Source organism: Astatotilapia calliptera, chromosome 3 (assembly GCF_964374335.1).
Source record: "Astatotilapia calliptera chromosome 3, fAstCal68.1, whole genome shotgun sequence".
Classification (NCBI taxonomy): Eukaryota; Metazoa; Chordata; class Actinopteri; order Cichliformes; family Cichlidae; genus Astatotilapia; species Astatotilapia calliptera.
Window position 1 is genome coordinate 34,060,536 of NC_137424.1, and position 25,996 is coordinate 34,086,531.

Sequence of the window (25,996 nt, forward strand, 5' to 3'; positions counted from 1 at the left end):
ATGCAAAGCAGTTGTGATAACAGCTAGTCTCTTTATTATCCAGTTACCAGTGCAGTTTAAAGTCTATGAGGTTTCAGCTTGAACCAGAAAATGACTAAGTTTCCATTACAAGTCATTTTGATGTTCTCCGAGGAACATTGTACTCTGTGGCCGTATCATCACTGAGTACTTTTTTAAAGGGGCTGGTCTCGTCTGTCACTAACCACGCGCTGATCTGTAACTGTGCTCAGAGCAGAAAGGGAGAGGAAGGGAACAGCTGTGCGTCCTCTATAATTTTGCTTGGAGCAGTGGTGACGGAGGAGTAATTTTGGTTGTGGTTCCAGTCTGGCCTAGTTTTCATCTCAGTCTTGTAGTGCAGGTTGCAGCAGTGAAGCCGCTGATCAGGGTACCTGATTGTAATAAAAGCCAGCACTGTTTATTTCGATATTTATAACTTTCTCTGGAAGTAAAGTGAACTTTTCCTGGCTGTCTAACTCTGCTGGGTAAATACAGGATACTGATTTTTACATTTGTCAAATAAATAAGTTTTAGTTTCAGGAGAATTCGATGTTGCTGATGTTAAAAAATGTTTAAGTAATCAAATAATGAGGCTAATGTGATCTAAAGTGTTGTTTTGATGGGTATTCACGCATGTTTCCTACTTTAGCATTTCCAGCAGCAGGTCTGCGTATGTGGACTTTGGACCTGACTCCAAATGAACTGCACTGTCAGTGTTTGTCATATAGGAAGAAGAATAGCATTCTGAGTAAATAATGCAGATTTTAGTGGATTTATTATTGGTTTTATTGGTCTTAGAAGATTTGTTGACTGACTCATTCCAGTGAACTACCGTAAACCACATGAACACAGTTGATTTTAGATGCATGGCCTGCAGGTTGTTTTACACTCGGCAAAGTTGATCAAGATGTTACATTTAAGATATCATATACTTAATAAGAGGAGTTTTTAACGTAGCTACCTCACAGTGAGAACAAATGCTAGAATGAGAGGTGCTCAGGACAGGAAGTGAAAACCTCTGACAAAAGTGAGAAAAGTTCCAAGTGAGCAATGTGCCACAGCCACCATATAAGGTTTTTTTGTTCTTTTATCCTGTGTGTGTGTGCGCGTGTGTGCGTGTGTGTGTGTGTGTGTGTGTGTGTGTGTGTGTGCGTGAGGAGGGAATATGTTTGCTTGTATTTTTAGTTGTTTTTGTCTGCTTAAAAAATGATCATATGTGTAGCCTACGTGCATGGTGTAGAGTCTGTCTGTGTGTAGGGTACAGGCACAGCCACTCTCCAGGCCTCCCACTCAGAGATACTGTAGCTCCGTGGCGACAGTATCCATGGTTACTCCGGAGATATCACTTTTCCCTCAACTATAAATACCGCTACTGGGGACACCTTGATACACATGCTCACACACACACAGACAGTTATGTGCCTGTAGCACAGCAGGCAGACAGATTGTGTTGCATTTGTACATTTTGACCAGTCTCTCTGTCTCTCTCTCGCACACGCACACACACACACACACACACACACACACACACACACACACACACACACACACACACACACACACACACACACACACACACACACACGGTAAATCTGTGTGTTTTGTTACCGTATCATATAAGCTCCCTGGTCTGGAGAGCGATGGTTTGTCTGTGTTAAAGGAGATAAAAGTTGTTGCTTAACGTCTGCTTTTCTTTTTGTCATTTGTACATGTGTGATTTGTGTTTTTTATAGCAGCCGTTCTCTCGCCTTCTCTCTTTCTTTTTAAAGTTTTATCACATTTGAACTTTTCACCTCACAAACGCTTCTTTTCAGGATCATCCCGGACATCTTTGTGTAAGGGAGGGGAGTGTGTTCAGAGAGAGCCCGTTAAATCCCTCTGAGGTGTTTTTGTTCACACATTCACACCAATAAAGGGTACATCTAAACACGTTCAGATTGCACGTCGACAGCAGTGCAGTAACTTCTTCTTTTTGTTGTTGTTGTTGTCCTTCTTCTCTTTGTGTTAACTGTGGTGTTGTTTGCCGTTTCAATCCCAAGTGAGTCTGGACTGATTTTTCTTTTTTCTGTTGAAGTTGGCTCCTCAGAGGGCAGCTTTGTCTTTTACAAGAACGTCATTGATATATGCGTTTTACACATACGTTTTTTTTCTCTTTCTTTATCCCTCTTTTGTTTTTGTAGAAATCTCTCGTTCAGGTTTCCGAGAAGGTAGGCAACATCCCCAACGTTAAATATAACCCCTTGATTTATATAAACACACGTCTCTTCTTTATATATATTTTACATATATATATGCATATATATATAAATACTTCCTCCCCTTTTGGTGTTTCGTGCAGCTTTTTGTTGAGATCTTCCTTTTGTGCCTTGAGCCTTTATCTTTTCACCTTTTCGTTGTTGTTTTTTTTGTTTCTCTGTGGTTTGGCCCCTTTGTTTTTTGAGCCCTTCTGATTTTGAGTGCTGTGTTTTGGTCCATTTTCTTTCTCTTTTTAAAAATGTATTTCATTTTACTAACTCCCCTCCCTCACCCAGCCATCCACTCACTTAACTCACTCACTCCATCATCACGTGGCACATTAACACCTCACTCATCTTCCTCTTCGTCCCTCCATCGTCCCTCCCGCCCACCTCTACTTCATCCTCACCCCACATTTGTTTTCCAGTTAGATTGTGTGTGAGCTTGCATCTCCCTGTAGAGTCCCAGATTTAGGTCATGACGAATCCATCATCAAACTCATCCATTCCCTCATTTAACCCGTTCATAGCTTGAGGTGCCAGTCATGTTATTACTCTGGATCATAGTAAAATGTAAAACTAGTGAGGCAATACTAAAACGTGTCATGTCGCTGACCACGGTTTACAATAAATAACTCGGTGTAGAAATAACAGAAGCACAGCAATAGAACCAGTAGTCTCTTTAAAGTGTGGCTAACCATTATCCCAGCTAACCAAACCATCACCCATTTCACCTTCCTGCTTTCATTAGTTTGGCCTCCGTAATCTGAATTGCCTTAGCCACGCAGGCTAAAGGTGTCCTGTTGTTAGATCCCAGTGGGGAGGTAGCTTGGAATAAGTCAGCATACGGTTGTAGTTGTGGACGAAGTCAGAGAGGAGGAGGAGAGGGCCCAGGAGGGACGGGGCTGCACTATTTCCTGGAGGCTGCACTCTTTCCACTCATTCATTGCTCTGTTCTCACTGTAGCACTGGCTCTCTAACAGCAGCAGAAACACAAGTGGATGGCTTTGACCTACAGTGGCTGGAAAAGAAGCTGTTTGTTTTTTTGTTTTTTTTTTAATGCTGTGAATATATAAACACAATTACATTTGTTTCACATGTACGCACACAGACACACTGAGCTCAGTGTGTCTGTGTGCGTACATTAAGATAAAAACACACACCTTATTTCCATGTCCATCTACATATTTAGTCTAAATGAAAGACACGTGTTGACACATTTTACATTTCTGTATGTACACAACCAGACTGGACATGTCTCCTGATTAGTGTGTTGGATGATTTTAACCAGCAGGTCTTAGAGTGGACCATTGCTCCACCTGCTGGCTTAAAGCTGTTACTTTATTATCACGGTGAAATTATTATAGCTGTGTTTTCTCTAAGCTGTTTAGTGACTCTAAAAATATTTCAAATTGAAAATGTAATAGTAGAAAATGTCTAACTATAGGGTGAAATCTAAAGCCACTGCTAAACACATGACTAAATAGTAGTCACATATTTCCAGTGATTATCATACCTGTATGTTGGGACTGAGTAAGCTGTATTTAAAATCAATGAATCATCTGATCAGTCTTTTGTTTTCCCTTCCACGGGAAAACAAAAGACTGATCACGGTCACGGTGTTCCTACTCTGGGAGCCATTTTGCATCCCTTCATATCAAGTTAAATGGCAATGGGATGCAAAATGGCACAATGACTTTACATTGTTACAGAATTCCTCATCTACAGTTTGTTTGGGGTCTCCCCACACCCCACGCTCCTCCTCGTCATTTCCACTGTGCTATATTTTTAACCATGGCTTCTTTTGCAGAAGGTATTTGACATGGTGTTTCTGGTCATTCTTCCCCACCCCCCCATTTTCTTTTCAATAATGTAAAACAAGAATTTTGTCTTTGTCCGAAACAAACTGAATTGCAAATCATGTGTTGAATTTTTTCCATGTTTGTGTCACTTTCCAGGCATCGTCTGCACGTGTTTGGCTGTTGTCTGTGTTTTTCTGTTTGTCGTCTGCTTTTCTTGCTTTAGTCTCGTTTGTGTGCGTTCGTTGTTGTTTGCAGGTGTGAGAGAGGATGCGTGTGCATATGTCGAATGTTAGATGGGCTGCAAGTTCATGTGTTGTTTACAGGGAGTGTGTGTTCGTGTGTGTGTGTGTGTGTGTGAGAGAGAGAGAGGTAAAGAGCTTTCGTGTAGATCAAGTGTTACTAATACAGGTTTTAACGCAGTGCTGGGATTATTAATGCTCCTAACCTCCTCCTAGCAACAGGACTCGCCCTCACCATGCCGACCATTCTCTTCCAAACCATTCCGTTTGGGATCTAAACAGTTCCACTTCATGATGTGTTCCTAACTTTCCATGTTTGTTGGATTCCACTCCACTCCAAAGTGTTACACCAGTTACCCCACCGTTCCATTCTGTGAAAGTCCGTGCTGTTCCATACTCTTCAAATTACCCCCTTTCTGGTCCACAGTGAGCCGTTCCATTTGTGTCTAGCTATTTCATTCGGACTCGCTTCATTCTTAATTTATTTCGACTCAAACATTTTCTCATCCATCCCAGAGCGAGTTGAACCAGTTCCTTAAATTCCACCTTATAACTTTGGGTGTTTTCTAGGTAGAGTTTTCTAACATTAAAACAGGTTGAACAAGTCCATAGTGACGCATTGAATCTTTTGTTGTCGTTGGGTTGTTGTTTTTTTAGTGTTAGTAAATACATGTTAATGTTGGCAGCAGCAGATGGCTTCCCCTACATGAGCGAGGTTCTTCCACATGTTCCTTCCTGTTAAAAGGGAGTTTTTCCTTCCCACTGTCTGACTGTTGGGGATTTCTGTCTTATTGTAGGGTCTGTGCCTTACATTATACAACTATTTATATTGGCAACTGCTGTTTTGATTTGGCGTTGTTTAGATAAGCTGAATTGAACTTGTTAAATTCCACTGAGTGGTGGTACTATGATAGTGTTTGCTCACAGTGGACTGGTATTACCTGGAACACCTGCAACAGCAATGCATTGTGGGCTGTGGAGTCCTTTTAGGCAGTTGGAGTGGAATTCAATATTTGGCACACACTTGAAGTGGTTGGCTTGGAAGGTTGAGGCGGGCATGGTGAGCGGCGTGACTGTGTTCAGCCAGCTGGTTTCCTGTCTGTGTACGAGCCCACTTGTTGCCATATGCCCTTAAAAAAATATAAAGACTAAACTTGTGTTGATTTTTTTTTTTTTTCGAGGGGTCCATATGAGGGAGAGGGTGATGATGAGGGGAGCAGGTGAGATACAGAACAAACAAAAAACCTCCCACAAACCTCCCAGACGCTACCGAATCGCCTGCCAATCAGTAGAGTGGAAGAAATGAGTAGATGATCTGAGCTTGTTGTGAATGGTGGGGGCCGGGGTGAGGGGCGAGCTGTGGATGTGTAATTAGTTGGTGATGGTGGTAACGGTTTAACCAATCAGGGGATGGGAGATGAGAGGTGAATGGTAGCATCTTAGAGACTGAGAGTGATGGTGCGGAGGGTGATGCTGCATGGTGGTGCCTGTGTGTGAAGGGAAAATCAGAATCCAAGCGCCCCCGATGTGCGTTTGTGCGCTCGCACACCCGAAACGCAAACGCGCACTCGGGCCTGATCGACCCGCGTGCTGCCCGGCGAGTCGCGTGCACAAACGCACACAGGGGTGCTCAAATTTTTCTTTTTGTCTTCATTCATTTCCACAATCCTCATTATTTCCTTCCTCTGCATTCCTCCTCCTTCCACCTTTTTGTCTCTGCTCTTTAAATAATTCTGATTTCTCACACTTTTATCCTCATTTTCTCTCTTTGCTTATGCCCATCCTCCCTCCTTTTCCTGCCTTCTCCCCTTCCTTCCTTTTCTCCACCCCTCTTGCCCCTCCCCCATCTGTCCCTCTGGCCTCTCTTTTCCCTTTTATCTTTCCTCCTCTCTCGCACTATCTCCTCCTCCTCCACCCTCCCATCGCTCCACACAGGCCTGTGCTGACCAGTACTGTAGACAAGTCCGAGAAGACGTCCGGTGGTTTGTCCTCCTCTTCTAACAACGATGAGAACAACTCGTCTCCAGGATCTGGAAACACTGGTGGGTTCATGACAATTTGACTCTTCTCAACTCAGTTTTGGTCATTTTATATGTGACAGATACACAACACAGCAATGGAGGACATCTAGGCGATAGTATACCAGGGTGGTGTTTTTTCTGCTGCCGCTTCCCTTTTTGCAAAGGTTCAAAAATGGCAGGTTTGATATTTCTGGAGGAGACAAGCTCATGACTCAGAGTGATGCCATTGAGTGGCCAATCGGCGGCATGCTCTCTGTTTACATCACATTTTCAGATCAACTCGGCTCGCTTGGAACCCTGATCGAGCAGGAACTAAAGTACCTGGTACCAGGTGCTACCACTTAATGGAAAACCCTAAAAACAGAGTCCAGACAAGCTGAGTAGGTACTCGTGGAAAAGGGCTATAAGAGAAACTCTACTTTTGGCCACTAGAGAGCGCTGTTGAGATCAGATATGGCAGATTCGATAAGTAGCTACATTTCCTGAAAATTGATCATCTCCAGGATTTTAAAGTTCCCTCATTCAGGCACACTAAATCCACCTCCGGTGCTGTTGAGGTCAGCATTTTCTTTTTAGGCAATCGTCTTAACCCTGGAGAACCCATGGGGTCAAATTTGACCCCATGGTTTCCCTAGAAAACCAATGGGGTTGGCTCTGACCCCATGGGTTCTCCAGGGTTAGTGAGGTTTTAAATTAGACATTATTGCTTTCTCCTCTCACTGTTCTTCTTCCCTACTCCTCCAGGTGGCACTGGCACCCCTCCCGCCATCTCCAGCCAGAAGGACCCTGTCAAGCCGCGCTCGCTGCGCTTCACCTGGTCCATGAAGACCACGTCGTCCATGGAGCCCACGGAGATGATGCGCGAGATCCGCAAGGTGCTCGACTCCAACAGCTGCGAGTACGAGCTGCGCGAGCGCTACATGCTGCTGTGCATGTCCGGGAAACCGGCGCACGATGACTTCGTCCAGTGGGAAATGGAGGTGTGCAAGCTGCCGCGACTCTCCCTGAACGGTGTGCGCTTCAAGCGGATCTCGGGCACGTCCATCGCCTTCAAGAACATTGCCTCAAAGATCGCCAACGAGCTCAAACTGTGAGCGCAGAGGAGCAGCGAAGAAGAGATGCAAGGGTGAAGGATGAGGGCGAGAGGAGTGATGATGCTGTAGGTTGGGTTAGGACGTAAGCTAAGGGGTGGGATCACTTTAAAAACGACACGATTGTTACGTCAGGTCTGACGTCGGGCTGCCAGTTCTGAGACTAGAAAACTTTTTTTTTTCCTTAGAAGTTTGTTCCATAAGTTCCCCGAGGCGCTCGGATTAGAGAACCGGAGCCGAATTCCTCTGAGTTGTGAAGAACTTACAGGCCGGTCTTCTTCTTCTCCACCCCCCTGTAGGGTGAGGGGTTTCTGTCACGTTCTACTTAGACGTTCCACTCTTCTGCATGTCCGATCTTCTTCTTCTCTGTTTTTTAGGAGGCACACTTTGACCACTCCTATCATTTCTTCCTGCTATTTATTCCGTTTTCTCTGCACGGTTCTGATGCCAGAACGGGACAGGGTGGGGTGGGGTGGGGTCAGGCGGGTGGATGGGAGATCAAAGCAAACAGAGGGATGCTGTGGGGGGGGGATCTTTGCTCTGAATGATTGACAGAAAGTTCAGAATGGATCGTGGAGCCTTATTTTGCTGGAAAACTCAAAAAGAAGTTTTGCTCTGATTCTCCTCCAAACCTGAGTGGACTAGAGCCTGAGCCAGAACACACACACACACGGATTTTGGATGGACAAACTCTGCTGTTAAAGATTAAAGGACACCACACACACACACACACACACACACACACAGAAAAATCTAATCCATCCACCTCCCTCCTGCCCTCACACACTCTTCGCTGTCTCTTCCTCCGCCTTCAGACTGAAGTCAGCACAAGCACATCCATCTTCTCACCTTTTCACTCCCTTTCTCCCCCCATTATGTTTTTTTTTTTTTTTTTTTAAATCTTTCACACAGTCACGTCCGAGGAGGTCAGTTGATCCTGCGGGCTGCAGCTTTGTAAGTCCGTACTTTTAGTTCTGTTTTGTTTTTTTTAAACTGAATTTCTTTATCGGCTTTTAAAGAGTTGTGCACTGGAAAAAGATCAGCATCTTATTAGAGGGGAGGACTGATGATGATGGAATTTTTCTTTTCATTTTAAAGTTGCCTTTCTTTTGAAGAATCAAATCTGGGCGTTTGTTTTCATTGCCATTTGTCAGCACATAAACGCTCAGATGATTTCTGGTTTCCTGTGGTTTTCTTTGGTACCTCTTGGTTGGCATCACGCCTTCATATCCAGAATGTCAACCCAGTACCGACGCATTTATACGCCCCCCGCCCCAGCCCAGTGTTCCCAAAGAGCAGACACACAAGTCGTGGTTGTTGGTATGTGTGCGAGACTGTTGTAAGAGATCACTGGAAAAACTAAAAAGCAACAAAAACGATTAAGGACGACATTGACGAAGAATGGTGAATTATTTTCTTCTACTTTTGATTTGATAATATATTTTTGTGTCGTCGAGTTTGTACAGATTTGGGGCGCAGTGAAGGCTCACTGTCAGATCACATCATCGCTGCCTTTTTTTAAAGTTTTTTTTTTGTCTCCCCCCCCCTCCCAAAGTATAAGCGCACCTTCAACACACGGACAAACCCAGCCCCCCTCCTCCTCTCCGGTGCAGGACATGTCGATGTATTTAATGATGTTGATGGTGGTGGTGTTGACGACTACTGCTCGTTCGTTTTTGGCCTTTTATTTTATTTTAATTCGTTTTCTTTTTTTATATATATAAAGGACTCGTTGGTCCAGAGTAGTTTGGAGCAGAGAGAGGAAAAAGGAAGGGAAAAAAAAAAAGCAGGAAAGACTTCTCAGAGCACACGTTCACTCTCGAAACCACAAGCAGAAGAAGTCACTTCCTTTAACTCGTTTTCTCGTTGCGTTTGATGCTCCGGTTTTGTCAGTGCAGAAAAAGAAACCACACACAGAGAGACACACACACACACACACGCACGGACAGACGCAGGGGTCGGAGTAAGGCTGGTGCCCGTCAGCTGGTTGTACCTAACTGAACACTTTTCCTTCTTTCTCTCACAATGACACACTGTCGTTTTATTTTTTTATTTTAATTTTATTGTTTTAGTTCTTTCAGTTTTTAATACGTCAGATTTTCCTTTTAAAACGTTGATCATTGTATTAAGGTGCTGGGTATTGGATTCTAATTATTCTGGCTGTTGCTGTTATATTATCTCTTTCAGGGTTGATTTTATTTGACATTATTTCGTTTTACATTGCTGTAATTTACATTGATTTAAATGTGTTTTGAGCGAACTGTAACTGTAGTGGTGGGTTTTTTGGGGGGTTGGGAGGGGGTGATCAACTCCTGAAAAATGTATTATTTGTTTTGTTTTTTTGTTTCTTTTCTTTTTTTTTTGTGCAAAGACAAAATGATGAAAAATTACAATGATAGTAATAAAAACAATGATATAATGATAGCCGGACTCTGAAAATCCATTATATGAGCAGCAGTTGAGGTTTAGTGTAGTAGCCGCTGTGAATCTATGTCACATCACCTGAGCAGATGTTTGTGTTCAAACTTGGGCAAGTGGATGTTGTACAGGAGTGAGACCTTTTTTTTTTTCTTCTTTCTCTTTCGGCTCTTCCCAACGTGACTGAATCTTGGTTTTCATTATGATTTTTATGAAAGCTTTGAAGTTCAAGTTTGCATATTTATCAGAATATGCTTTGTTTTCTTTCTCGTTCTGCAGAAAGTCACAGAGGTCAAGCTCAGCAGGCTGGTGTCTGCAGCCCTGCATGTGATGAATGCAGGTGATCCAACCTGTTAGAACTAAACAGGGTTTTGATGATTTGGCATTACGAAGTCATGAAACTCCCCTGCAGCACTTTGGCCACTTTATTACATACACCAGTTTGGATGTCCTTTTGCTTTCAGAGCTGCCTCAATTCTTCGTGGCACACTCCATATTCCAGTGATTAGATGGCAGACTTTCTGCACTTTTGTCTTGATGGGATTCTCCAATTGCACCACATCCAAAAAGGGGGTGGGAAAACTGTGGTAAAAAGGATTTGCATAGTCAACAACCACACTCAGGTAGCCTCTTGATCCTAAGGGGCCCAAAAATGTGCCAAGGGAACGTCCCGTGCACCATGACACCACCAGGAGGGTGGGAGGGATCCATGCGTTCATGTTGTTCATGCTAAATTCAGACCTAAACATCTAAACGTTGAAGCGGAATTCAAAACTCAGACGAGGAAGCATTTTCCAGTGTTTCACTGTCCAGTTTTTGGTGAGCTCAGAGTTGTCCTCAGTTTCCTGCTTTTAGTTGACAGGAGTGGCACTCAAGTGTGGTCTTCTGCTGCTGTATCCCATCTGGTTTGATGTGTACATTCAGAGATTCTCTTCTGCACACCTTGGTCATAACAAGTGGTTTTGAGTTACTGTTACCTGCACGTCTTGTGGATCATTCTGAGCCCCTATCGTAAATCCTAGTAGAGCAGTATTTTTTTGTAACACTCAGACAGTCCCGTCTGGAACCAAAAGCATGCCACATTCAAAGTTACTTAAATCACCTGCCTTCAGCAGGACTTCTTGAACATGCCTAAATGCACTGATTTGCGTTAACAAATAGTTCAATATGAATAAAATGACTATCTATGACAAAATATAGCTTAGCTGGAGAAATGTCTTCAAAAACCGACATCATGAAGAATTTGGTCATTTGTTTATTCAAAAGAAAAAACGCCTCAAACAGTTCAGTTTCCACAATGTAAACACCTTGGTACATACAGTACACACAAGCAGGGTTTTTTGGAGGAACAAACAAAACAGGTGAAAAAGGCAAAACTTCTATTAAAGCCAAACGTAGCGATGCAGTTTCCGTTCCTCCTCAGTGCCGCGTTCAACTGAACGCTGAAGGCCTCTGCTAACAAAAGTAGGTGATTTGAGGCTACGCTTGGGGCAACACCACAGTTTAAGGAAGCTTAACCACTGACCTCAGATCTGCATAAAAAGGCAGCGATGCAGACAGCTGGATAAGAGTAGTCTAAGACTAGCAACAGAAATAAACAACAAAGGTCATCCAGACAGATGCTTCAATCATCTGCATTTGTTCATCAGGTTGTGCCATACCATCACTTTTGGAAGCACTAGCCATGAACAGAAAACTGCACTGTTGCACAACTCAGAAGCACTCAGTTTATTGGATAAATGAATCAAGTGGCTGACGCTGCAGCAAAGATGTCTTCCAGATCTCCTTTGACCTCTGCGCCAGGACAGCACAGGACTCGAGGCTGCCTTATCTGGACTTGGGGGGGGAACACAAAGTCATCACCTCTTTGTAAAGTCACTTCTATAAATTACTCAGACACACTAACCGAAAGTCGCAACTTGCACTATTTTGGGTTTAAATGACTTGTTTGGCATTTTGACGAGTGCAGAGAGATACCACTCTGAAGTGGTAATCGAGGCTGCCGCTCGGAGACTGAGACCCTGCGAGAGCACAAACGAGTGTTTCCAAAAATGTCAAACTCTTCCTGTGTAAGAAACAATGCAACCATGTGAAATGTCAGACTCCTCTCTGACGCTCCGTGCCTAACTCTGCGTTTAAAGCAACAATACACTTTGGCAGGCGCGGCTGTCAAAGATCAAACATTACTTATTTAGAGAATATTAACACCATTATTGAAACATCACAGACTGATGTTTAGAGCTGCACTGCAGATGTTGGGGATTGATCACTTCAAATATTCCTCCAAAGTAACAAGATTTGAACACTGAGCAAATGAACAGCTCCAGAAAGGTGAGACAGAGCATGTTAACGGGCTCTTTTTCTCCTTTACGCTCAGTAATCAAAGTACACCATCTAATCTACTTACAGTAACTAACTGCCTACCTCAGGCACACCTTTTAAAATTCTAGTTGAACCAAAAAAAAAAAAAACCCAAAACACCACTCCAGTTAATACTAGCAATACATGGCTATGAGGGAAGATTTCACCCAACGCAGAACGAAAAGAATCAACAATTCAAAACCAAACTAAAATATTCAGCTTTGATCACAAAGCTTTTGCAGAAGTACCTCCGCTCCCCTTTGAGGGTCTAAATCTGAAAGAAGAAAACAAAATGCTGCGTGACGCAGACGCCCTCTCAGGAGCAGCACGTCTGGCTCAGCTGTGGGCCACTCTTCCTCTTTCCCTCATTTATTCCTTTTCTTTCTCCTGATGGTTGTGTGGATGACTAGACCGATGCAACTACAGCATATAGATATACATAGTGTTCATCCACAGTCCTCCAGATGTTCAAGAGTTGCCATGGAGACGTGCAGGTGGATTTGCACTCTTGTGGTTGTGGCTTTCTTTAACGGCTTCATGATCCAGTGTCTCTTCTGTGTGTTGTGTGCATGTAGTGTTTGGAGTTCCTAGCTCTGTGTGTGTGTCTGTTGGAGGACTGTGTTGGAGGACTGTGTTGGAGGTAGGTGTTTGTCAGTACAGTAAAGGAGCTTCACGTCACTAATGACGATTGATGTCACACTGGGGACCTGAGCGTGTCATTTGATGTGGTCGTGTGATGGTCCCAGGGTGAAGGAAGAGAAGCTTTGTGTTTGTGTGTTTTTTATGTGTGTGCGCGTGTCTGCGTCTACTCCTACTGCTGCGTGTGTCTATCAGTGTGAGTTGGGCTGCTCCACTTTAAGCCCGACCAGTGATGGAGGCATCTGAACTGCAGCGGAGGAAGAGGACGAGGTGGGAGGAGAACCCCTGAGACTCCCGGAGGAGGTGGTGGTGGCGGTCACTGCGGGCCGGATGAGCGGAGGTGGGGGGTGGTTGTGGGGAGCTCTGTTCTGAAGCGGGCGCGTCTGAAGAGGAGGTGGCTGACGGAGGAGGCTCGGGGGTGCTGAAGGAGGAGCTGGACGCAGCAGCGGGGGAGGCTGGGAGAAAGAGGACGGGGCGTGAGCGGAGGAGGGGGGAGAGGAGCTGCCTGTGGCGTCTGAGGGGGGGTCCTCCATTTTGACCTGAAGGGGGAGGAAAGAGACAGATGGAGGAGCGTCAGGAGGAGGCGCAAACAGGATGTAGAGAGGAACAAAAGCGGTGGGCAGATAAAAACTTTACGTTTTGCAATCGGATGCTGCGTTTGGCTCTGTGTGCTGTCACCGAGTGAGCAAATAGTGTGTCTGTGAGCACAGAGGCCCCGCCCACCTGCTGGTGGGTCGGACAGAGGGGCTACACCGACACCCAGTGTGAGATACATAGGGATGAGTTTGAACTGTGAATCACTCAAAGTTGCATTACGAGGTCTGTCGTTTTAAATCTGTCAGTGAGACACAGGACAGGGTTGGTGGAGATGGCAAAGCTCCCAGTCCTACTACTTCCAAATATTACTGAAGCTACATGTTGCTTTAACATGCTGTTGCATGTCCTACACTCAGTCATGTGCTCTCCTGCAGCACACGTGTTAATCCACCGCTGAAAGTAGTTCCGTCAAACTAATAATTATTTACAGAGATACAAATCTGTTTACAGCCTTTGTCGTGTGTTTAATCCTTTATTAAAAAGCAGAAGGTGCAATTAAGATAGAACAGAGGTGTACAGATTCATGTGCAGCACTCACATGCTGACAGCTTTATATTAAATACAAATAATATTCTTACAACCTGCTTCAGTTTCATGTAAAACTTCTCTTAAACAGATTTCACGTGACAACAAAATCTGAAACTCTTACAGGCACCTCTTGGGTATTAACTGTCCTCACCTCCTCCTCCTCTACGCCGCCATCTGTAGCCGTTGCCATCTCCTCACCACTCCTCCTGGGGTCTCTCTGGTCTCGGCTGGTGGCCACTTGCTCCGCCGCCCACTCCCTTAGCACTTCGTCTAGGTTGAAGCGGCGCCGGTAGCTCACGAAGAACGAGCTCACCTGAGCAAGCCGGGGAGAGATGGAGAGTTGGCGAGGAAGAGAATGAGGACAAAGTGATGCCGATCTCAAGGACACAGAGGCGGACGTTAGAGGGGAGAAGACAAATGAAAGCAGGGATAATGGAGATTACAGAGATCCTATAGAGGAAACCGTTAGGCGGAGGATGAAAGGGAAAATGGAAAAGAGATGAAAAGCTGATAGGCAGCTCGCTCAAGTGCACTGCTGGGTGAGGTCAGAATAAGACGAGAGGTGGTCTTCACACACTTTCAACATGTGAGAAAGAGGAAGCTCACCTGAGCCGGAGTCTTAGTCCCGATCACTTCAGCGATGGCGGTGAAGTCTTTACCATAACGCCGGATAGCTGGAAAAGAGAAGTCGGGTTAATGTCCTGCCTGTACCAAGCAGCATATAGCAATCAAAAGCAACAGAGTCAGCCAGCTTCCTCTCGCTCAGTGAGGGGTGTGTGGCAGAGGATGTGAGAGGAGGGACAGGAAGAGTCACGTATGGTGAGCATGTTTACAGTTAACCTCCATCTGAGCTCAGCTGGCTCAGTGCACCTGCTCTTTTCCCGCCCTGACCTGCTTCACTGCACACTTTCAGGGTTTTTGTTTTGTTTTTTCTGTTGGAGCAGCTGTACCACATGGAGGTACAGGTTTTGCTCAAAGGCACACGGGCTGCAGCTGCTAATTTTACCTTCCACTTTTGTGGCTGATTCTCTCCTCGTGCTCGCTTTTAAAGCTGAAATAATGCACACGATGAACAGACCTGAAGTTTACGGCACTTTCCAGTCCAACTGCACCCTGTAGCTCCATCGTGTCATGAAAAACTGAAACAAACAGGGCTCTCCCCCTATAGACTGTATACTGGTGATGGAGTTAAACGTCAGAACTGAGTAGATTAGAAGTGCCTTAAATTTGCATTCTGTCTAATGACCAGCAGGAGGACTCATCTATGGGCAAAAGGGGCATTTTAGGTCTTAGAGGTATACTGGGAAACAGTCCCTGGTTCCCTTGCGCTTTGACCTCAGTGAGCACTTTCTTAATGAGTTTGAGCTCAAATGCTTGTTTCATACCAAATAAAATGACATAAATTTTGTAAGTTATGGTCTCCATCAAGGACAAAGCTATAGATTAATTAGGACAACCATTCCCAAAGTCAAGAGTGGTGCAGCCCAGTTAAAAAACAAATTCCCACTAGGCCCACCCAATCCTAAACCTTCATGCTAATCAAAATACAAAACAGAAGTGATGCATTTCCTAGGAAATTTGATCCAAAATCAAACAGTGCAGGCGGTTGGCTATACATGGCTAATATTATTATATTATATGCAAAGTGATGAGGTCAATGTGTGACCCTCCTGTCACTGGGACAAAGACTTCAACACAAGGGTAGAGTAATGAGTAACATCACAACCCAACTACCTCCTATTACCACTAATTTCAAATTGAATTTCTGTTATTACTGCGATCCACCAGGGGGCCTCGGCCCTCACTTTGGGAACGAGCTAATGATAAGTTTTTGTAAGTGCTTCACTCACAGTCAGATCACCCCATACTCATGTCTGTCTTTGAAAGAACTAATATAATGAGGGCAAATACACCCAGAGGCTTCACAATAGGACTTCGTCACTTTTCATGTCAAAATAAAAATAAAATCTCTTTTAGGGGCAAAATTAAGCTTTCTAAACGTTACCATCCCTGAAGACAAAAACTCCCACCAGCATCAGCCCATTGCAAAATATCCAAAAGTAGCTCCTGGAGAAATAATCGAGGAGCTTGTACCGTACCAACACATGAGTACAGGCAGCTCCTGTGTGTGCAGAATATCAATATGAATGTCTAATAAGACATCTGGCTGTGAATGGGAGGCAGGTAGAGGAGAGCTGATGACAAGAGGTGCCTCTTGGAGGGGGAGGAAGCTACAGCCTTCACTCACCCTGCACTGCAAGGAGCTGCTCCTCTGTGGTCCAACGAGAGTTCATCTTAGGGGCAGGCTAGGAGAGAAAGAACTAGAGATTAGAATGAGAGTGAGGTAGGTGGTAGGAAACAAGGGGGGGAGAGAGGGAGGAAGATGGCAGTAAGAGAGCAATGAGCAGGTTAAGACTAGAGTCAGTCCCACGAGGGGTGAAATACTGTCTGGAGGGAGTTGAGGAAGGGCCGCGTGAATAGATGAGGAAAGGAACAAACTGGAGCGAGATCAGGGGAGGAGAAAATTGAATACAGGCAAGAAATGAGGCAGTAAATAAGGGATATGGAAAGGAGGGAAAGGGCATAGAGAGGGGAGTTTCAAGACTTACGTCTGTAGGTCTGGAGCCATCAACACCTTCAGCTAGGCTCTGCTTAAAACTGCTGTTGTTCTGTTTGATAGACTGGACCTGAGACAGAGGAGGGGCAGTGAGGTAGGGTTATTTTTTAGCTGGTAGTTCTTGCAGCTAAAACCTGCTTTGAGAACATTCATGTGCATTTACTCTTTGCATTTATAATCTGATGACCAAAGACATCATTAAATCCACACTGAAAACCCTGGCACCTGTCTCTTGAGTGAAACCAGCTGTGTGTCCAGCTGGCGAATGGTTAGAACTCCAGCATCGTGAGAGGCCGACAGAGACATGATGTCCGCCTGCTCCAGGTGCATGCCTTTGGGTGGCCTGCGGCGGGCTCTGAGCGGGTGGTGTCTGTACTGAGCTCCGATGTTCTCCTTCTTCACTGGACCGGAGCGGCTGGGCGTGGCTTTGTCAGAGCTGGTGCTGCTCGCGTTCTGTTTTGCCGCCTGTGTGCACATCGAATCACAAATATCATTCAAGTGTCAAGGCAGCTCGGTCCTCACCTCACAGAAGTTGTTTCTCTGAATGTGCGCACACACACTTTCTCACCTCTTTCTTGGCATCAATTTCAAAATCACTGTCACTGGCCTGCTCTCCTTCTTCAATCTCATCATTACTGCAAGACAAAAAACATAAATTACACAAAGCACACCAGTGTTTAAACTTTGTGCTGTTTTATTGTTGAAATTTCATCAAACACACGTCTGAAATGCTCTGAAATGTCAGCTGAAAAGACAAGAAATAATATCAGCCTGTCTTATTTATATTCATGAGCCTAGTTTCCCAGGATGCCACGCTCACTGAGTGTCATTTAACAAAAAAGTTCTCCAAATGTCAGATCTCAGGTGAGCAGTTGTTTCTCCACGATTGGTGAAGGCATCTCAAACCTGTCATCTTTCTCTCTCTTGTTGATCAGCCTCCTGGCCTGTCGGTCCATGACTGATGTCCTGGTTCTGGTCTTCTTCCAGCTGTAGTAGTACTTTACCAGGCTGGAGATCAGCTTGTCTGGAAGCTACAAACACGAAAAAAAAATTTACTTTTCATCACTTGTTTTAAATATTTAGGGTGGTAAGTGCATGTGTGTCTCTCTCAGTCACGCACCATCTGCTGGATGCGGTGGAAGCTCTTGCCGTGGAAGCTGAAGGCCTGCTCGAACAGCACTTTATCTTCAACTGTCCACTCATCCGGGAAGGGGGTGAAGTTTGCCAGGTCGGCCAGTGAGCGCTCCACGTCGTGTTTGTGCCACAATAACATGCCCAGAGCCTGATGGAGCCAAAAGTCAGGAAACCAGGAAAAGTTTAGGTCAGAAGACAGAAAGAAATATAAACATCTGAGCTTTTGTTTCTGATGCCCTTACCTGCTCCATGTTGTATCCGTGTTTCTCCTTAGCCATGAGGATGTACTCGTCCACTGGAAGAAGATAGAAAAACTGTTAAAATAATACATAATAATCTAAAGATGGTGAAGGAGAATGAAGAGAAGACTAAAAAAAATGAATAGGGGGGAGGGGGGTTGCATAATAACAGAAAACAGAGAGATGAAGAGGAAAAGGGTAAGAGAGAGAAAGACCATAAGTGCACAGGAAGAGACAGTCGAGAGTTTTAATTGCCACCCTCCAGTCAGCATATATCCATTAAACTGAAGGTCAAGTTTTTTAGCTCGCACACATGAATACAAGGTAAGGCAGGTGTGTGGAGCTTACACATAGCATCAGAGAGCTGGCTGTTGGGACACCAGACCAACATGCTCCTCTGGTCCTTCTCACTGTAGCGGGCTGGGCTGTCTGAAAATGGAAACAAACAACACAAAGCGAACACTTAAATCCACACTTTGAGGTTATACATATTTGTCAATCCCTCTTTTACTCGTTCATGTCAACTCCATGTCCCTCCTATCCACCACTTAAGCTCTCTCAATCCCCAGCATCTCTCTTTTCTTATCCATCTACCCATCTTTGCATGTTTCCATCTGGCTAAAGCTCCCTCTTCATCAGCTGAACTCTTTGGGAAGTCAACATTTGTGCACTCCGTACAACAGATTATGCTGGTTTGCCTGCTTGTCCCCTTCTTTGGTACAAGCTGTTGAAGCATGCCGCTGTTCCTCCGTGAAGGTTATGACGACTGTTTCCTCAGCATCAAAACATTTTTCATCTACTCAAGCAAAGCAACAGGGCTCTTTCATGGAGGACACTTAATGTTTTTGAACCTTCTGATTTTGCATTCAATAACACTAAAACACTGACAAATAAGCGTCACTCTGACGTCTGCATTACTGGACAAAGATGACAGCTCCTCGTTTTCCCCTCCAGCCTTCTTTTCATTTTCCTGTTTTTTGTTCTATTGTAAAATGACTCTTTTTGACCTTCACTCCTCTACTAATCTGCATTCATCCGTAGTCTCCTCCACACTTCTCTTCAACCTCTGTGTCTCCTCTTGGAAGGAGACACAGAGGTTATTCCCTCCCTCTCTCTCTTTTTATCGTCAATTTTAATGCCCTCTGTCGTCTCCTTTTGTTGTGCTTTTCTCCCTCCCAGCTCACCTGGTTTGAACTCTGGGATCTGAGCCTGGTAGTCTCCTCCCACTCTGATCATGCTGTCTGCAGAGACAAGCGTACATAAGTTTATATTTCAAGAGCTGCAATGCAGGGCAAAAACATTTGTGTAACACACCAGAAAAGGTTCCAAGTTGCAAAACTAAACAAAGTGGATCACACCACTGAACATAAATGCAAACCTCTTGATTTACTGGCCAATCTATGTCCCTACTCCCACCTATGGTTACGAGCTCTGGGTATTGACCAAAAGAATGAGATCGCAGATGCAAACGGTGGAAATGAGCTTTATGTAAAGGATGGCTGGGCTCTCCCTTACAGGAGGAGCTCAGTCATTGGAGAGTGCTTCAGGTATCTCACAAAGATGCCTTCTGGTCAAGTTGTCTAACATCACGCAGTTGTCACTAAAACTTCAAACTAGCATCTGTAACCATAAATTCATTCAGAACGTGTTTACTGAGGAATCTGAACTTCTCTTTTCGCATAAACTTCCATACAACCAGGTGTCTTTTTGGCATAGAAGAGTCTTCAGGGCAGTAGAAAGAATTTATTCAGGCATTTTTGTATTTGTTTCATTTTTTTAGACACACAGGCTAAATCTAACTTTTAAATATAGTCTTAATGTTCAAAACAAACCAATTTGTTTTTAAATGCATCTATTGTTTATTTTATTATGTATTAATCTATTCGTACATAAGGTCAGCTACATATTTTCTAATTAACCATTAGAACAAAACTGTACTACATTTGTAAAAAATACAGTAAAAAACAAGTGGGGGGAAAACACTGGTATATGAAGAAAACATTTAAATAAAGAAAAACTTCCATGTACAACTTCCATTAATAAATAAGTAAAAACAATAAATAAGATAATCCAGAAATGCCATTTAACATTTTGATATTGTTCACCACCCGACGAAGACGAGCGGGTAGAGCATCGATGGGTGGCAGACATCAGGTAATTATCGCTGCGGTAAAGCTAGCAGGAAACTAGGAAGCTGGAGAATGTGGAAAGCGAGGAGTGAAGAGACTGTGAGAAATGCAGGGAAGCAAACCTGAAGGAGGAAGAGACAGATTACAGGTTCCTCTGGGACAGAGGACAGGAAGGGAGGAGAAGGGGATGATAGAAACATGAGCAGATGGGTGAAATGAATGGAGCCAGAAGGAGCATGATAAAGAAGAAGGATGCTTGATAGAAGGAACAGAGGAGGGAAGAAAGGTAACAGAGAGGAAAACTAGTTGTGTAAAACTGCCATTTCTTATCTTAAAATGGGCTCCTCAAAGATCAACAGGAAGTCAGTGGGTGAAGGAGAGAATGAAGGAAGGAGAGACGTATGTGGGCAGAGGACAAGGATGAAGAGAGGGGATGACAGAGAGCACTGCAGCAATGCAATGCATGCAACAGGAACAGCTGGCAAGAAAATGCCTGCAAGTATCAGATGTAGGTTAATGCTCCATGTTAGAACGTTTACCGTGATATCTGATAAATCAAACACTATAACGAAAAGTGTGTACGTGTGTACCGTGAGCATGCTCTTCATCGCTGCTCTCCTCCTCAGAGTGTGGCTGGCTATTCCCGTTGGTTACGGTTTTGGCTCTGCTCCTGGACAGGACCCCAGCCCCCGAGCGCTCCATCACTGAGGGCATGACTGCACACACACAGACACACACATAACATGTCACTAGTTAAAAATCCACCATTCATCAACATTTCTTCCCCAAGCGATTCAATCTCCTATTAAACTATGAGTTATGCCTTGTTTCATTAGTGCACTGGCTGCTATTTGTTTCCACTTGCAACCCTATAAAAACCAACTCACGCTTGTAAAGTAAAATGGGCCCTTATGTTGCCACCTTGGAGGGAATCCCATTATCTACCTGGAGCTGAGTTTATTTTCCAAAAAGCAGCTTTCTATAAAACAACTCATTCAAGACCTCAACTACTTACGATTGAATCTCTAAATGCAAGTTTTCTGCTCAGGTTCTGACTTATCAAGAGCAAATCCCGACTAAATCAACAGGAACAACTTCATCTTCAACAAAAGAGCCAGACTGATTAACCGGAGTCTTCCTTTGTCGCTCCAGCTGATTAAAGATGTCTTCTTGTCTGGGTGGAGCAATACCCACAAACAAACAGAACAGAGGCCTATTTTACCCACTGTTTACAGTTCAAGTGACATGTCAACATCCCATTTTTTCCCAAATGAACATCTGTTATCTCACCGCAGTCGCTCTGTAAGAGCCATCAAGGACACGGCACTGAGCTCTGGACCAAAATCTGACAATTTCTTTATGACGCTCAAATAAATAATAATATTAAAGATAAATAATAATAAGCAATTGATCAAATCAGTTTGATTGCAGTTAACATAATCAAGTATTTCTCAGCTAAAAGTTTAACAAGTCACATTTTTAGAGCCATTTACAAAACAAATCCTTTTAGAAAGTCCGCTGTAAAACTCTGCCAACTCAAACATCCAGAGCTACCTGCTGTGTCAACACCTTGTGACAAAGAAGAAGCTGAAAGTAGCTTTCTTTAATCCAACATATAATGATTAGATGAGTGAGTAATTAACTAGATGTGGTCCTACCTTTGTGTCTATTCAGAAAAAAAAAAAAAACAGAAAAAAGGGTGAACCAAATTTTAGTTCAATACTGGCACAAAATACTGATATCAATACCAATCCCTTATTTGTTAGGCTGATAATAGCTGGTACCAATATTTTACATATTTGTTTATTTTTTGTAACTTTTATGCATCTTATTTTTGCTACAAGGATGCAAATAGACATTTAAAAAACTGATTTGACACAAGTAAATATTATCCACCGAGATGCAAATTTTACTTTCCTATCAGTCAACAAGGCTGCTGTTGGCTGATACCAGTACACCACCCATCTGCTGGTGCAGAAAGGCGCTGGTTGCTACATTGCAAGTAATCACACATAAAGAGAAATCCATTACATGAGCCCCTCCAACAGCAAAGGCAAAGCAAAGGTAAAACCCGTTCAGTGGGGATCTACGTCAACATCAGTAAACAAAGAATATAATCGCTGATGAGAAGAAACATCTACAAACAAATAAATAAATAAGACCCTCCTCTAAGAGACGAAGTGTGATCCACAGCCATTACTATACTATTACATGATATTTGTCGTCTTCTCGATGTCTCTACATCTCTGGGCCAATGAAATATTGCAGAAAGTAGCCTATCTAAACTCCCTCTTCCTCCTCAAGCGCAAACGATAAGAGCCCCTAAAACAATGACTGGCGACACCGGGCACGAGTCCCAGTGCAAACGCACGTTAAAAGGCGCGTGCTTTCATTCACCATCTCACCCGCAACTTCACTTGTCAACTTGAACCGCGGCCAGAACAAAGCATGGACTCGAAGTTGGGTGACCGATGTAGTTACCGTACCCCCGCATACACATCACCACCACCGCACAACATACTGAGCCAGTCAAGCCTCTGCGGGGAAACGAGTCGCAACCCTCACGATCCTCGAGATTAAAAACCATACACACCAAACTCCGAGCAGACAATACAAGTGTCTGAAGCTCTCTGGTGGTCTTTGTCTATCGCTGTTCCCGGTGGCCTCGGAAACTACAGCGGCTGCCCCCCGTCCGGCTTCACTGGAAACATCGCCACCTTCAACACATCCCTTCGTCTTTGTCGATATACTCAAGTTTACTTATTTACAAGAGAACTGGCTGCGTGAGACCGCCCCGCTTCACTTTCAGCGAGTTTCGTGGTGGAAGGGGGTGGGGGGAGTGTTGTGGTAGCCTCAATCACTGGCAGATTTATCAACCGTTTCAAGAACGAGAGCTATAACTACAACATATTAACTGATAACCTCGACAAGGACTGGATACTCGTAGTAATACATAATACTCAACTACGCGATCACATGCAGGCTTTCCTCTTCTACATCCTTTTCCCTCATATGGCCAGATTTCTAAACTTTTCCTCACTTAAACACAATATTGGGTCATCAGATATGCTTTGCACTGTAGTGAACAATACCACGAGCAATTCGATCGTTTCGTTTTGGGTAATATGTCTAAAATCTATTTAGGTTCTTCACCGCAATTTTTAAGTGGGTAGTCTGATGATGAACACTTTTTGACTCACAGTGGTAAAAGGAAAAACAATAGTACTCCTACAGTGACTAGTCAGGTGCTCATGGCTCGCAAGAGTCAGCACAGGATGACCTTAAAGCGGGGGGGGGGGGGACATTACATGTTAAAGTTAACATTGTAATAGGCGGACTGTTTTATAATATGTTAAACCCTGAGATCCCACCACTAAAAATAAAAATAAAAAGAGACGACGGACTCGCACCGGGTGATTCTCAAATTTGAGTCCCGTTTACTAGCTTTAAAAAAAATCAATATTTTTAACAGCTTCGTTGTACAGTCATCTGTACGCTGTGTCTCACTTTGAAGTCCTTTTGTTTTCCCCACGCGTACGCTGCTGTTACTACCAACGCTACTGTCTGCTGCTGCCCTGGAGTGAAAAAAAAAACTCGCTCTTTATGTCATAATTGCCCAACTTGCCGGTATGTTTAGGGTCCTTAAACTAAAAATAGTAGCAATTTCCAAGGTCCAAGTCATTCCAAAAGGCTGGAAACTAGAAAATATATATATGACATCTGTCCTCATCACCAAAGTGCAATTTAAGTCTAGCCTAGTTGGTCGCTGGGATGCTAACGTTAGCTAGTTAGCTTGCGGCTAGTACCCTCGCGTTACATTAGTAACGCCAGTAGTTAGAAGTGGAGATAATAGTCACACTGTACCTGTGTTTCGCTTCTCTCCGCTTCCCCGCAGCCAAAACTTCTCCGAGGCTCTGTCTGCAGCTTGCAGTCCCCTCCGAAGCGCTCAAAGGCAATTAGTGTGTCTAAAAAGCCTGAACTCTCGCCTAATTGATGAGCACAGTCACACTACAATGATGAGAACTGCACGGATAGATGGAAGCTGTGAGTGTGTATGTGCGCCGGGAGACGGACAACACCCGGAGAAAAGTGAGGTGGACATCCGCTTGGATGCGTTCGCCTCTCCCAAGCTTAGGAGCCGTTTGGATTGACAAGAAGTAGTCCCTTAACTATTAACTTTATCTCAGTCTTGGTTTTGGATTTTACCTTATGTGCCATGTGTGTGAATTGACTTTTAAGCGTGCTCACGTCAGTGCGCGATACTTAAAATCTTTGTCCTAAAAATATTTTGCCTTTTAAATATGCCTGCCTGATAATTCACGTCTTGATCATTACATCGTTAATGACCTTTAAATGGAAGAGAAACGTGTCGGTATTTCATTTTGTAAAACAATAGGTGTTAGAGAGTCTTAATCCGCTATCTATCAAAATCCCATAAATTAGGGACTACTTGCCACTGTGTCGGCGGAGGGATTCAGTGCATCTCTGTACTGAGGCAGGCTGTCCAGACTTGCTTGGTGGAGAAAAGGGCAGGAGCGGAGCACAATTGAAACGAGTGTTCGTGCGTGTGCGCGCGCGAGTACGTCAGTATGCGAACGTGTCTTCAGGCGCGTGCGTTACTTTGTGCATAAACTGACAGTGACTCAGATGAATAGCCTCAGTGTGCTCGTTTTTATTTATTTATTTAAAACAGAACAGTTCAAAGAGTTGCGACCTGGATGTGTTTGTGTGCACGAGCCTGTGCGCGTGTGAGTTCACAGGTGGATGAGTGTGTGTGTGTGAGCAGAATGGGGGATGTTTCAGTGTTAGCTTTAGCAGGAGCTCTCTCACCTGATGCTGGGAATAAACCCACTAACCTTCGCAGTAACACTCTCACAGAAGCCACTGCTCCCGTCACCAGTGCCTGCTGCTGACATGTAACAGCCTGTTACAAACTCCTCCAGCTCTTTCTCTCTTCTTTCTTTCTCTGTGGCATCACCACTTCCTCCTCCTCTTCCTCCTCTCACTTCTCACTTTATCTCCTCACTGCTGCTCTCTCTCTCTTTTTCCATTTCCTTGTTTTTGCTCCTGTTTCTTCTTCACTACTTTACCCCCTTTCTCTCCTGCCTTCCTTCCTCCCCCTCTCCCTCTTCCTTCCTAAATATCTGCCCTAATTCTCCTTCTCCTCCCCCCTCATCTCTTGTCTTCTCTCTGTGCCCCCTCCCTGTTTTTTCTCCTCCTTCCTCTCCCTTCCTCTCCCCCTTCCTCTCTCCATTTCCTCCCCTCTTCTGCTCTTCCACATCCTCCTCACCCCTTTACCTTCCAGTAATGACTCTTTTCCTGTCTTTCTCCCTTCCCCTCCTTCCTTCTCTTCAGCCTCCTCCTTACCCTCTTCCTCTCCCCTGTGTCTCCCTCTCATGTCGCTTGCAGTTTTCAACTCTGTGTGTGCGTACGTGCAAATTCTTCCCCTCCCCCATCAGTTTCGCTTCGCTCTTTTCTAACCCCCCCTCCCCTCCCCTGCTCCTCTTCTTCCTCCCTCCCTCTTCTTCCTCCCTCTCCAGTCTCATTTACACCCTTTCCACCTCCTCTACCCTCCTTTCCTCTCCCCTGGTGTCTCCCTTCCCTCCTCTCCTCTCATTAGTCAGTGTCCATAACTCACCCCTCCACTCCACTGTCTCTCCTCGTGCTCAGTCCTCCAGTCCCTAACACATCCTCACTAATGAACAACTGCTATATTTCTCCCCTCAGCCCTTCTCCCCTTACCCGTCCTCCTCCCTTTTCTCTCTGTCCTTTCCTCTCCTCATCCTCAGTCCTCCCCTCCACTTGTCACTCCATCTCCCCCCACCACCTTCCCTCCTCTTCGCGCTCGGTTTCTCTTCGATCTCTCAGAGCCGAGTGTACCTCCTACTCTCTTTTTTAGCTCACTCTTTCTTCCACCTCCTCCCCCCCCCCCCACCCCACACACAGACAC

General features: G+C 44.5%; 2 protein-coding genes across 11 annotated transcripts in view; one reads left to right on the top strand and one right to left on the bottom strand.

Annotated features, from left to right (window-relative positions):
- The window catches only part of mark2b (MAP/microtubule affinity-regulating kinase 2b), a 49,056-nt gene extending 41,152 nt beyond the window's left edge, over positions 1-7,904 (top strand). For 6 of the 9 annotated variants that reach the window (XM_026161691.2, XM_026161697.2, XM_026161694.2 and 3 more), the window contains 4 exons: positions 2,178-2,204; positions 5,454-5,492; positions 6,208-6,314; positions 7,038-7,904. In XM_026161691.2, the coding sequence (XP_026017476.1) occupies positions 2,178-2,204; positions 5,454-5,492; positions 6,208-6,314; positions 7,038-7,387 (523 nt within the window). In that variant the 3' untranslated portion in view covers positions 7,388-7,904. The remainder of the gene's footprint in view (positions 1-2,177; positions 2,205-5,453; positions 5,493-6,207; positions 6,315-7,037) is intronic. The other 3 variants (XM_026161695.2, XM_026161693.2, XM_026161696.2) reach the window with 3 other exon arrangements.
- Positions 7,905-11,044: 3,140 nt separating this feature from the next.
- rcor2 (REST corepressor 2) lies at positions 11,045-24,093 on the bottom strand. Of its 2 annotated transcripts, none has more exons than XM_026161700.2 (14): positions 23,911-24,093; positions 20,637-20,762; positions 19,102-19,158; positions 18,266-18,346; positions 17,921-17,973; positions 17,665-17,826; positions 17,451-17,575; positions 17,113-17,179; positions 16,770-17,009; positions 16,537-16,614; positions 16,176-16,233; positions 14,534-14,601; positions 14,079-14,240; positions 11,045-13,341 (listed from the first exon to the last, which is right to left on the bottom strand). In XM_026161700.2, the coding sequence occupies exons 2-14, from the start codon at positions 20,758-20,760 to the stop codon at positions 12,994-12,996; spliced, it is 1,623 nt and encodes a 540-aa protein (XP_026017485.1). In that variant the 5' UTR covers positions 20,761-20,762; positions 23,911-24,093; the 3' UTR covers positions 11,045-12,993. The 2 variants fall into 2 exon arrangements, with proteins under 2 accessions (XP_026017485.1, XP_026017486.1); XM_026161701.2 differs by lacking the exon at positions 23,911-24,093 and adding an exon at positions 22,640-22,828.
- Between the last annotated feature and the right edge of the window lie 1,903 nt (positions 24,094-25,996).

Excerpts from the sequence above, each read along its gene's own strand:
- rcor2 (XM_026161700.2), bottom strand. The coding sequence starts at position 20,760 with ATGCCCTCAGTGATGGAGCGCTCGGGGGCTGGGGTCCTGTCCAGGAGC. Across the intron at positions 14,602-16,175 it reads GCAGCTCCTTGCAGTGCAGG|CTATCCGGCGTTATGGTAAA; the intron begins GTGAGTGAAGGC and ends TCTCTTTTCCAG. Across the intron at positions 13,342-14,078 it reads GCGGCGTAGAGGAGGAGGAG|GTCAAAATGGAGGACCCCCC; the intron begins GTGAGGACAGTT and ends CTCCCCCTTCAG.